The sequence below is a fragment of the Esox lucius genome, chromosome 11 (assembly GCF_011004845.1).
Source record: "Esox lucius isolate fEsoLuc1 chromosome 11, fEsoLuc1.pri, whole genome shotgun sequence".
NCBI classification, from domain to species: domain Eukaryota; kingdom Metazoa; phylum Chordata; class Actinopteri; order Esociformes; family Esocidae; genus Esox; species Esox lucius.
Window position 1 is genome coordinate 39,047,538 of NC_047579.1, and position 12,353 is coordinate 39,059,890.

The following is a 12,353-nucleotide window of genomic DNA, read 5'->3' on the forward strand; positions in this document are numbered from 1 at the left end:
ACCTCTATCTACATTAGATGTATCCCAGATATAGGGCACCTCTATCTACAGCTCCGGAATAAATTAAGAGACCACTGCACCTTTTTCTTTCCTTTCCAAAAAGGTTGAGTGAGGAAGGGTGAGTGAGGAGGGAACAGAGTGAGGAAGGGTGAGTGAGGAAGGACAGAGTGAGGAAGGACAGAGGGAGGAAGGGTGAGTGAGGAAGGGAACAGAGTGAGGAAGGGTGAGTGAGGAGGGAACAGAGTGAGGAAGGGTGAGTGAGGAGGGAACAGAGTGAGGAAGGGTGAGTGAGGAGGGAACAGAGTGAGGAAGGGTGAGTGAGGAGGGAACAGAGTGAGGAAGGACAGAGTGAGGAAGGACAGAGTGAGGAAGGGAACAGAGTGAGGAAGGGTGAGTGAGGAGGGAACAGAGTGAGGAAGGGTGAGTGAGGAGGGAACAGAGTGAGGAAGGGTGAGTAAGGAGGGAACAGAGTGAGGAAGGGGGAGGGTGGACACAGTTACGGGGGCACACACAAAAACAGGGAACCACAACTCACTGGGGCAGGCTTAAAAAGGAGCTGCATTTTGGCAAAACATTTTGTTGCTGAAGTCAGCCATTTACTTTGTTGTTTGGTCGTGTGTGGTATTGTTTAATTAAAGCCAAAACCGACCGCATTCCGCCTGTGCCCGGTTCCTTACTCCCGCAACCCAATGACCGAAATTATCCACCTAAAAGGGAACCAGCAGGTAGAACGGGAGGAGGACAACCTTTGGAATCGCCGCCTCCTCGAGTGCATGCTAGAGCTGGAAGCTTCCTTGACCGAGGAGTGCATCGAGCAAGTACTCATGGAGGCATGCGGACAGATAGCAATCACCGGGTCCAAGGAGCTGCTGGCCTGGTACCCATTCCGGTTGGGGAGGGACATCTTCCTTTTGACTGGGAGGGCCCAGCCGAAACGGGCAGCACCGCACTGTAGGTTAAAAAACCCAACACCTGGTCCGCGGTTCCCCCCAGAACCGAGGCCTACCCAGACATTTTTAGGGGGTGGCTGAGTGGGTGCCCGAAGGGGGCCATGATGGCACCCCCTCTACATCCGGCTGCCCCCTGCTGCCTTGGACTCCTCCCGCTGCCCGGTGGTTGACGCCATCAGCTCCTCCCGCTGCCCAGTGGTCGACACCGCCAGCTCCTCCCGCTGCCCAGTGGTCACCGCCATCAGCTCCCCCTGCTGCCCTGTTTTCTCCGCCGCCAGAACCTGCCGAGGGCTGGTTGCCGCCCAGGCCCGCCGGGGACTGGCCACTGCCAGGCCCGCCGGGGACTGGCCACTGCCACCCGAGCCTGCAGAGGGCTCCTGTCCCGGCCACTACGGCGCCCTCTCCTGTCCCCGCCACCAATGGCGCAAGGCCCTCCTCCGGCTCTCCCGGCTCCTGACCCTCCGCCGGTGGGGGTTCTTCGCTGCCCCGCTCCCCCTTGGGTCGGGGTTCGTGTTGGCCCTTCCGGTGGCCAGGCCTTTGGGGGGGGTACTGTCACGGGACGGTGAGCAGCAGCGCCACCGTTCCATGCACCCTCAGTTCCCATCACTTATGAACACATCCCGGTTTTGTGTCACATGTCTTTAATCATGCACACCAGGTCCCTATCACATCATTTGTAAGTGTTTAAATGTTTCCCCTCTGCTCCCCGCATTTGTGGATCATTGTGGTTTTGTTGATGTCGTCGAGTGTGTTGCTGTTACATGTAAGTCTTTAGGACCTTTATGTACAGTCGTTTTGCTGCTGAAGTCAGCCATTTACTTTGTTGTTTGGTTGTGCATGGTATTCTTTAATTAAAGCCAAAACCGACCGCATTCCGCCTGCGCCTGGTTCCTTACTCCCGCAACCCGATGACACCCATTTATTTATTTTGAGATCAAGATGGTAATGGTAAAGCTCTTTGAGCTTCCCTGGTTTGTCTACAAATGTTACAGGCTGAATTAATATACTGCCTATAAAACTGACAGCCACAGAACATTAAGAGGAAGTGACCGATGAGCTATGCACATTAAAAGTTAGAGTAACTTCTTACACTCCCTAGACACAGTGAGACAAAGGCTTTTAAGTTGTTAAACTTATCTTCAGACATTTTCTTCAGTTGTACCAGAATAAATAATTTTGTTTATTTCTAAGATGAAAATCAGCATCTGGAGAAAACTCTTCTATTTGACAATGGGTGAGTTTAATTCATGAACTATTGAATCTACGGTTATTTGATGTATTCAGTTAATGTCTCACGAAGACTAAAATGATAATTTTTTATACCGTTTGTTCATAAAAGGCATTTTTTTCCCTCTGCATCCAAATTGTTAATAATTATTTTTAAATCCTGAAGAACAAATATATGTCACTATACAACTGCCAAGAGATGCATGGAATGATGGTCAACTGGATCCCAAATCTCACTTTTACAACTGAGGTTAAAACACTAAGGGAACAAGAAACCAGGCAAGCCTAGTTCAGTTGGCTCACAATAGAAAGTGTTGCCATCTCAAGATTCAAACCCGGGTCGTCCATGTGAAAGACAGCCTCGTTAACCAGTACACCACAGAGCTGACCATTCGGCTGGTTGTCAGTATAACTACTCTATCCTGAACAAATGCTATTTTGCTACTGGCCGTTTTAATAGTTAATTGGCCATTTGTGAATGACATTGATACAGTTTAACTAAAGTTTCTAATAAGTTTACCTCCACCACAAATAGCGGCTATGTATTGTATTTGTCAGTAATGAGCCAGTAATACGTTTTACCGGTATCTACTAACTTACTGGAATAGTCATAATAATTGAGCCATTGCTAGTGAGTCTGCCAAAGCTATTTCATTTCATGGCATAAGATGTTTTTTTTAAACCTTCATCGAATAGGGTTTAAAATCATATGGCCCCACTAAACTGGGTCTCCACCTTGGCCACCTATTATATGTGGATATAATATTGAAGTGTCAGGAGTAGGATGTTTTTTTAAATCTGTGATGTAAAGAGTAGGGTTCATTTAACTGTGAGAGGTAAAGTGTATGGTTCATTTATCTGTGAGGTAAAGAGTAGTGTTAATTTATCTGTGAGGTAAAGAGTAGTGTTCATTTATCTGTGAGATAAAGAGTGGGTTTCATTTATCTGAGGTAAAGAGTAGGGTTCATTTGTCTGTGAGGTAACGAGTAGGGTTCATTAATCTGTGAGGTAAAGAGTAGGGTTCATTAATCTGTGAGGTAAAGAGTAGGGTTCATTAATCTGTGAGGTAAAGAGTAGGGTTCATTAATCTGTGAGGTAAAGAGTAGGGTTCATTTATTTGTGAGGTAAAGAGTAGGGTTCATTTATTTGTGAGGTAAAGAGTAGGGTTCATTTATCTGTGAGGTAAAGAGTAGGGTTCATTTATCTGTAAAGGTAAAGAGTAGGTTTCATTTCAGATGGAGGACAGAGTGAGAAATTGCCAAATACTTTCTGTAGCTGTAGGAGAGTACTGACAGAGTGAGAAAGAGTGAGGGTTGTGATGGCAATTCCATCGATTAGAACTCTTTAATGAGGAAGAGACGAAATTCTCTTGGCACAATTGAACAGTTTTATTAATTATTTGCAAATAAGAGAGACGCGTCAAACGCTTACAAACATAATCGTCTGAGGAGTCTCTAACATAATACATGAACAGCGTTGTATTTATTACAGTTAAAAGGGGTGTGGTAAGTTGCTGTCCTAACTTAAAACAGCACATTCCCTTTGTTCTACTACTACCTAGGCTTCACACAAGGGGCAAGCTATCCTCCCCCACATGGGTAACCTCTTCAACTCTAGGAGAAGATTAGTTGCATCTGGACAAACAACAGATAGACACTGATGGGTTATACAGATTTACTGATTAACGAGTAACCCTGAACACCAGATCCCCCTCTCCTACATTCCTTTCCATATCCAAACATGGGTACTCAGTACATTAACTAGTAACTAATTCATACATGCATAAAACCAAGTATACATCTGTTCAAGAATTTCCACCACAGTGTGGACACAGTTACGGGTGCACACACAAAAACAAGGAACCACTACACACTGGGGCAAGCTTAAAAACGAGCAGCATTTTGGCAATACTTTTTGTACAAATGAATAATGATAAGAAGGGTTCTGAAGAACATATCGGGCTTATTGGCATCTCTTAATGTAACAGCATAATATAGTGGTCAATAATGTTAGATTATTTGCTAATTCAAACCCTCTAGCCAACCAGGTATAGAATTTGTATTTATTTTTTAGCCCTTGAACTAGGCACATTCTTATACTCTGGATTAAACTGGCTACATTGTATATTTTGTAGCCTGTATGTGTTGAGATACGACAAGTGACAAGCAACCACACAACCCTGTTATAGTAGGAAGTTAATGGTTCAGGCGTTTTGTGAAAATGTTTCTGATAATGCACAGAGACAAATTTCACAGTGTGGCATTTTTTCTACATTTGGGTGTACAGTTATTTAGGGGCTAGCCTTATGTAAAACTGTTAAGTGATTTAACAAGATTAAATTGCATCCTAACTGCATGTTTTGATTTATTTATTTTGAGATCAAGACAGTAATGGTTTCACTTTCAGCTTCCCTGATTTGTCAACAAATGTAACACTCTACATGGACTTTACTGCCTACAAAACTGTCTGCTGCAGAACATAAAAAGGAAGTGACCAATGGACACTGGAAAAGTTAGATGCAGTAACATCTAACTCACCCTAGACACAATGAGACAAAGGCTTTTAAGTCGTTACAATTACATTCAGTTTCCTCAGTTCCACCAGAAGAAATCAATTTCTTTTTTTCTAAGATGAATATCAGCATCTGGAGAAAAATCCTCTATATGTCATTGGGTACATTTAATTCATGAACTATCAAACTGTCGTTATTAAAATGTATTTGGCTAATGTCTCACATAGCCTAAAATTACAATGTTTTATACAGTTTTTCCATCTGCATCCAAATTGTTAATGATAAGTTTAAAGTCCTGAAAAAAACAAATATTGTCACTACACAACTGCCAAGAGAAGCATGGAATGATGGCCAACTGGACCCCAAACCCAAATCTCACTTTTACAACGGGTGTTAAAACGATAATGGAAAAATAAATATGTATGTTCAAGAAACTTGTATCTTGCAGAATGCTTCTCTTTTTCTCAGGTTCCCAGAATAGAGTGCCATTCTGGGATAGGGTTTTTACTTGAATGAGGAACATTTGATGTTCGTAATCTAAAGCACAACTCCACAATTCTGGGTGCCGATTCAGTGCTTCATCGAAAATGCCATGATAAAAATGTCAGAAGAATTTTAAATATATCATTCCAAAGAAAACATTCCTTAAACACCAAAATATGACCTTTCTTAAAAGTTCAAGTTAACTACCAGTAGCTAGCTTTGCTTGTTTGTTTGTTTGTTTAGAGTACAGTGCGCTCCCTAATATACAGTGGGGAGAACAAGTTATACACTGCCGATTTTGCAGGTTTTCCCACTTACAAAGCATGTAGAAGTCTGTATTTTTTATCATAGATACTCTTCAACTGTGAGTGACGGAATCTAAAACAAAAATCCAGAAAATCACATTGTATGATTTTTAAGTAATTAATTTGCATTTTATTGTATGACATAAGTATTTGACATATCAAAAATGCAGAACTTAATAATTGGTACAGAAACGTTTGTTTGCAATTACAGAGATCATACGTTTCCTGTAGTTCTTGACCAGGTTTGCACACACTGCAGCAGGGATTTTGGCCACTCCTCCATACAGACCTTCTCCAGATCCTTCAGGTTTCGGGGCTGTCGCTGGGCAATATGGACTTTCAGCTCCCTCCAAAGATTTTCTATTGGGTTGAGGTCTGGAGAGTGGCTAGGCTACTCCAGGACCTTGAGATGCTTCTTACGGAGTCACTCCTTAGTTGCCCTGGCTGTGTGTTTCGGGTAGTTGTCATGCTGGAAGACCCAGCCACGACCCATCTTCAATGCTCTTACTGAGGGAAGGTGGTTGTTGGCCAAGATCTCGCGATACATGCCCCATCCATCCTCCCTTCAGTACGGTGCAGTCGTCCTGTCCCCTTTGCAGAAAAGCATCCCCAAAGAAAGATGTTTCCATCTACATACTTCACGGTTGGGATGGTGTTCTTGGGGTTGTACTCATCCTTCTTCTGCCTCGAAACACAGCCAGTGGAGTTTAGACCAAAAAGCTCTATTTTTGTCTCATCAGACCACATGACCTTCTCCCATTCCTCCTCTGGATCATCCAGATGGTCATTGGCAAACTTCAGACGGTCCTGGACATGCACTGGCTTGACATGGGGGACCTTGCAGCCCTCTGGTCTTGGCCATTGCGGAGAGGTTGGAGTCTGTTTGATAGAGTGTGTGGACAGCAGAGCATGTGAGTGGAGTTGAGCGGCGCGGGCGGATTTTGGACAAAGCGCAGAGCGGCATTTTTAAAAGAACGGAGCGAGCGCCTTATTTCCCGCTCCGCTCAAACGCGAGTCTAAGCATGCTCAGTCGGGCCTGACCCAGAATCCATCTGTGTCTTGCAAAGTCATCAACACACAGTAAAACAGACAGTAGACATAATGGAGTTCAAAAAGTACTTTAAAAAAGAAAATGACAAGTCATACAGGTGTAGTCTTAAAATAAAACCATCTAACAATGATAATGTGCTACAAGAAAACGAAAAGACACATCTCTCGAAAACACAAAAGTGTGCAACTTGAACAAGCTGGGAAGACAGCAAAAGGTTAGCAAATCTAATACTTAACTTGCTACAAAGTTTAAATTAAATATAGTGTAATATTCAAACAAATTCGTTTTGTCATTCAAGTAGGCCTAATGGTTCGTTTTATTTAATTTGTGTCGTCCGTGAATTTGTATTTTTAATAGAGCGAGAGGAGGAGCAGCAGAAACAAAAGAAAACGTTGAGGAATTCAAAAGTTTCTTCACTGTAGGCAAAGGCCCAACAATAACAAAGCAGAGAAAAAGAGAGCTGGATGTAGCATTTTTTTATAAGGTTGTGGTCTGAGCTAAAAGTGAAATCGAAATCTAGATTTTTTTCCTTTTTTGGTGCGAGCGGGTGGCGATTTGAGTGGAGCGCGAAGCAAATGCGTTGAGCGCTGAGCGATATTGAACGGAGTGGCCTGATGTGGCTTGGAGCGGAGGGGTGAACAGTTCCGTGAGCGATGAGCTGAGATTCTCACCGCTCCACTCCGCTCATGTGCTCTGGTGGCAGGTGTCTTTTATACAGGTAACGAGTTCAAACAGGTGCAGTTAATACAGTTAATGAGTGGAGAACAGGCATGCTTCTTAAAGAAAAACTAACAAGTTTGTGAGAGCCGGAATTCTTACTGGTTGGTAGGTGATCAAATACTTGTCATGCAATAAAATGCAAGTTAATTATTAATAATTATTTAAAAATCATACAATGTGATTTTCTGGATTTTTGTTTTATATTCCGTCTCTCACATTTGAAGTGTACCTATGATAAAAATTACAGACCTCTACATGCTTTGCAAGTAGGAAAACCTGCAAAATCGGCAGTGTATCAAATACTTGTTCTCCCCACTGTATGTTCTTAATTTTGGTATTCAGCTGTGCCATCGTGCAAATCTAATGGCAATGGGTTTTGCACTTCGGTGGGTGGAGGACGTGCGGCCCGACAGGATTGTGATATGTACTGTTTCCCTGTCTGTGTTGTGTGGTTTAGTTTCAGGCAAGTCTAATAGGAGTGACTTGCAGATGGAGTTGTTGGTGTTATTGTGGAGTCTAGAGAGAATGGGAGTAGTGGTATGGTTCTGATGTGTACCAGCTCACTTGTGTGTTGAGGGGAATGTGATTGCTTATGGGGTAGGAAAGAGGGCGTTGGAGAAGAACTTCGATGTGGAAAGGTTGAAGTGTAGGTTTCTTGAGGTGGGTAGGGGATGGGGGAGATTATGAGGCATATTGGGGTTGGGGGATGGTCTGATGGAGGTTATTAGGGCTCTTTTTGGTTTTCTTAGTGGTTCTGGGTTATAATGCCATTTAGATGGAAAATACAGATTTGTCACCCAAAATAGTTGAGTTGTCCTTACTGAATGGTATTTACTCCACTGAGTTATTTAAGAACTTGGGAGGTCATGTCTTAATAATAACAATACCATTCTATCTGTGGTGATATGAGTAATTTCATGTACCCCACGTGGAGAGGCCAAGAACCTCCAGGGTGCCCTGCTTGGGAACCACTGCAAAGATGGATCAAACTATTGTTATTAGCCTGGAAGCCATTTCCCCTCACTAACCTAAAAAATGCCAGGTTTGTCATTGTTTCTTGTTAACTTTTCACTAGTAGAGAGCTAACTTCCACAAAATAGCTTATGATATTAATAAAGCGAACACCTGGGTATACAGACTACTGAAGTTTTATGGTTTTCCATGGCAAATTCAAAATAATGTTGAACACAACATGCTTCTTGAGCATGTGATTATACTGTATGTGGTTAGCCATGTGGTGGACTACAGATTACCCAGCATGCTCTTGTTTCAGTTCTATCTCGCTGAACATTAAGTAATTTTGGCTGTACATTTTGTTAGAATACATTAGATTCAACTCTATTGTCATTGAACAGTACAAGTACAGTACAATGAAATGCAGAAGTACAGTAAAACGAAATGTAGTTACATTTATGTATGTGTACTCTGAAACATGGATTAGAGATATCACTAATTTAATCTCTTTTCTTTTCTTCATTAGCTTGTCTACTGAACACACCTCAATCTACAGGCAAGTAAATGATAAGTTATAGCGTTGAAACCGGTGTGGAAGACCATTGACTAAAAATGCATTGACAGCCAAAATGTATTTTTGACATCCAAATATTGATACATGGGCCAAGTCAAATGTACATCTGCCTAGCATTTGCCATGGCTTGTGCTAGCATTATAGGGGGTAATGAAATATCAGGATCCATACATTTTCAATGTTGGAAGGCTTAGTGGATGGGTGATTGTTGGGCAATATTAGCATGGTCGAGGCAGTGTGAGCGGCGCTGGCCAACATTTGTGAAAGCTGAAACATAGCGACAAAATTGCATTATTGACGCATTTGTGTCTTAATGTTAACATCCAATTCAGTAGTGCTATTTACGACGCTGCATTCATAAATGTGTTGACAAGCATGATAAAAGAGTTGAAAAGAAAAGCTTTGAGGGAGGAAAAGAAGGGTTTAATTCTGGCTTTACTGGCAGAGGGATACAGTGAACGTCGGGTTGCTTCCATCCTGAAAATTTCAAAGATGGCATTTCATAAGAACAAGGTCAAGCAACAGACATTGAGGACAACAAAGCTACAGACTGGCAGTGGGCGAAAACCACTGTCCACTGACCGAGACCGTCAACTCATTCAAATATTACTCAACAACCATAGGATGACATGAAGTGACCTACAAAAAGAATGGCAAATAGCAGCTGGGGTGAAGTGCACGGCGAGGATGGTTCGAAACAGGCTTCTAGGGGCAGGGCTGAAGTCATGCAAAGCTCAAAAAAACCCTTCATCAATGAGATCCAAAGAAGAGCCAGGCTGAAGCTTGCAAAAGACCAGGATTGGACCGCAGAGGAACAGAGTAAGGTCATCTTATCTGACGAGTCAAATCTTTAGCTTTGCCCAACACCTGGTAGTCGAATGGTTATCCTGGAAGAGCACCTGCTTCCTTCTGCTTTGACAATGTTCCCCAAATCTGAAAATAGTTTTTCACAGCAGGACAATGCTCCATGCCACACAGCCAGGACAATCAAGATGTGGATGGAGATCAAGAACCTGTCATGGCAAGCCCAATCTCCAGACCTGAACCCCATTGAAAATCTCTGGAATTTGATCAAGAGGAAGATGGATGGTCACAACCCATCAAGTAAAGCCGGGCTTCTTGAATTTTTGTGCCAGGAGTGGCATAAAGTCACCCAACAGCAATGTGACAGACCAGTGGAGAGCATGCCATGACATATGAAAGCTGGGATTAAAAACCAGAGTTATTCCACCAAATATTGATTTCTAAACTCTTCCTGAGTTAAAACATTGGTATTTTGTTGTTTAAAAATGAATATGAATTTGTTTTCTTTGCATTATTTGAGGTCTGAAAACAATGCATATTCTTTTGGTTATTTTGACCAGTTGTTATGTTCTACAAATAAATTCTGTAAATGACAATATTTTTATTTGGAATTTGGGAGTAATGTTGTCAGTAGTAAACAAAACTGTTCATTTTACTCAAACACATACCTATGAATAGTAAATCCAGAGAAACTGATCATTTTGCGGTGGTCTCTTAATTTTTTCCAGAGCTGTATGTACAGCTGTATATACAGCTCTGGAAAAAATTAAGAGACCACTGCACCTTTTTCTTTCTGATTGAGGACGTTTTGATTGAGGAACAAAAGCGTTCAATTTGCAGTGGTCTCTTAATTTTAACCCTTCTGTTCCTCACTCAAAACGGGTCTATATAATTTACTATGACTTAGTTTCCACATGATTTCCACATGATGTATAATCTTTAATATCCATGTATTTATCTACTAGAGAGTGGACAGATCAGGCTGGTCAGTGGGACCGGTCTTTGCTCTGGTAGAGTGGAGGTCTATTACAGTGACCAGTGGGGGACAGTGTGTGATGATGACTGGGATATGAAGGACGCAGAGGTGGTGTGTAGACAACTCAACTGTGGGACTGCTGTCAGTGCCCCAGGGAGCGCCCACTTCGGTGAGGGCAGTGAGCCGACCTGGATGGATGATGTTGGGTGCTCCGGTGGTGAAAGAGATCTAACACAGTGTTCTCATAAAGGATTTGGGAATGAGAACTGTGGTCATGGTGAAGATGCTGGTGTTGTCTGCTCAGGTAAATGTTGCACCATCTTTTTGAGATTCTCGTATTCCTAAAACATCTTTTTTGCTGTAGGTGATATTTTGAAGAAAAAGCTGTGATGAATTTGTCTAGTCCCAGGACTTCAATGATATTGTCCTTAAATTACGTGTGTTTCCAACCTATTAGGTCCCCAGATCAGGCTGGTCAATGGGATCGGTTTCTGCTCTGGTAGAGTGGAGGTCTATTATAGTGACCAGTGGGGGACAGTGTGTGATGATGACTGGGATATGAAGGACGCAGAAGTGGTGTGTAGACAGCTCACCTGTGGGAGTGCTGTCAGTGCCCCAGGGAGCGCCCATTTCGGTCAGGGCAGTGGGCCAACCTGGATGGATGATGTTGGGTGCTCCGGTCGTGAAAGAGATCTAACACAGTGTTCTCATAATGGATTTGGGAAAGAGAACTGTGGTCATGGTGAAGATGCTGGTGTTGTCTGTTCAGGTAAATGTTGCACCTTCTTTTTGAGATTCTCGTATTCCTAAAACATCTTTATTGCTGTAGGTGATATTTTGAAGAAAAAGCTGTGATGAATTTGTCTAGTCCCAGGACTTCAATGAAATTGTCCTTAAATTACGTGTGTTTCCAACCTATTAGGTCCCCAGATCAGGCTGGTCAATGGGATCGGTTTTTGCTCTGGCAGAGTGGAGGTCTATTACAGGGGCCAGTGGGGGACAGTGTGTGATGATGACTGGGATATGGTGGATGCAGAGGTGCTGTGTAGACAGCTCAACTGTGGGAGTGCTGTCAGTGCCCCAGGGAGCGCCCATTTTGGTCAGGGCAGTGAGCCAACCTGGATGGATAATGTTGGGTGCTCCGGTGGTGAAAGAGATCTAACAAAGTGTTCTCATAATGGATTTGGGAAAGAGGACTGTGGTCATGGTGAAGATGCTGGTGTTGTCTGTTCAGGTATGTGTGAAGGAATTGGATTTTGACCCGTTTTAGATTAATTCCAAATAGTCAATGAATTACAGTTTTTCACAATTGCTATTGCTGACATTTCTTGAAACCTTCACAAATATTCTAAAAACCTTAAACACAGATCCACATCTTCAAACTACATTCACAAAACCCCTGACTCTTCTCTCAAAATCAAACACTCACCTTATAACCATTTAATCTGTTCTCAAATGTCACGTCCTGGCTGTGCCCCTAGCCATCTCTGCGCTGGGCTCGGGGCATAGCCAGGACAGGACAGGAGGTGGCATCTAGCCACCTCTAATCCTTTTTGGTTTCCCCAATTAGAGGCAGGTGTTGGTTATTGCCTCCAATTGGGGACCCTATTTAAGTTCAGTGTGTTGGCCATTGGTGTGGTTCATTTTGGTTTTCCTGTTTTCAGTTAAGCCCACGTCACTGGTTGCTGCTTTCTGTTTGTTGTATTTGGTTTTCTTCCTTCATTAAAACATGGATTACTGGGACGACCTCGACTCTGCGCCTGTGTCACTCTACTACCACAACCTCATCCGTGACAT

The 12,353-nt window shown here is 42.9% G+C and overlaps 1 protein-coding gene across 1 annotated transcript; it reads left to right on the top strand.

The window, feature by feature from the left end:
• Window positions 1-9,501: 9,501 nt before the first annotated feature.
• LOC117595230 (deleted in malignant brain tumors 1 protein-like) lies at window positions 9,502-11,816 on the top strand. The gene is made up of 5 exons (XM_034295151.1): window positions 9,502-9,595; window positions 10,546-10,866; window positions 11,014-11,325; window positions 11,479-11,664; window positions 11,791-11,816. The coding sequence occupies exons 1-5, from the start codon at window positions 9,502-9,504 to the stop codon at window positions 11,814-11,816; spliced, it is 939 nt and encodes a 312-aa protein (XP_034151042.1).
• The last annotated feature ends 537 nt before the right edge of the window (window positions 11,817-12,353 follow it).

What these genes read in the sequence shown, in the direction of transcription:
- LOC117595230 (XM_034295151.1), top strand. Translation starts at nt 9,502, where the DNA reads ATGCAAAGCTCAAAAAAACCCTTCATCAATGAGATCCAAAGAAGAGCC. An exon ending in TTGGACCGCAGAGGAACAGA is followed by an intron (nt 9,596 to 10,545) that starts GTAAGGTCATCT and finishes TTTATCTACTAG; the next exon opens with AGAGTGGACAGATCAGGCTG. An exon ending in TGCTGGTGTTGTCTGTTCAG is followed by an intron (nt 11,326 to 11,478) that starts GTAAATGTTGCA and finishes CCAACCTATTAG; the next exon opens with GTCCCCAGATCAGGCTGGTC.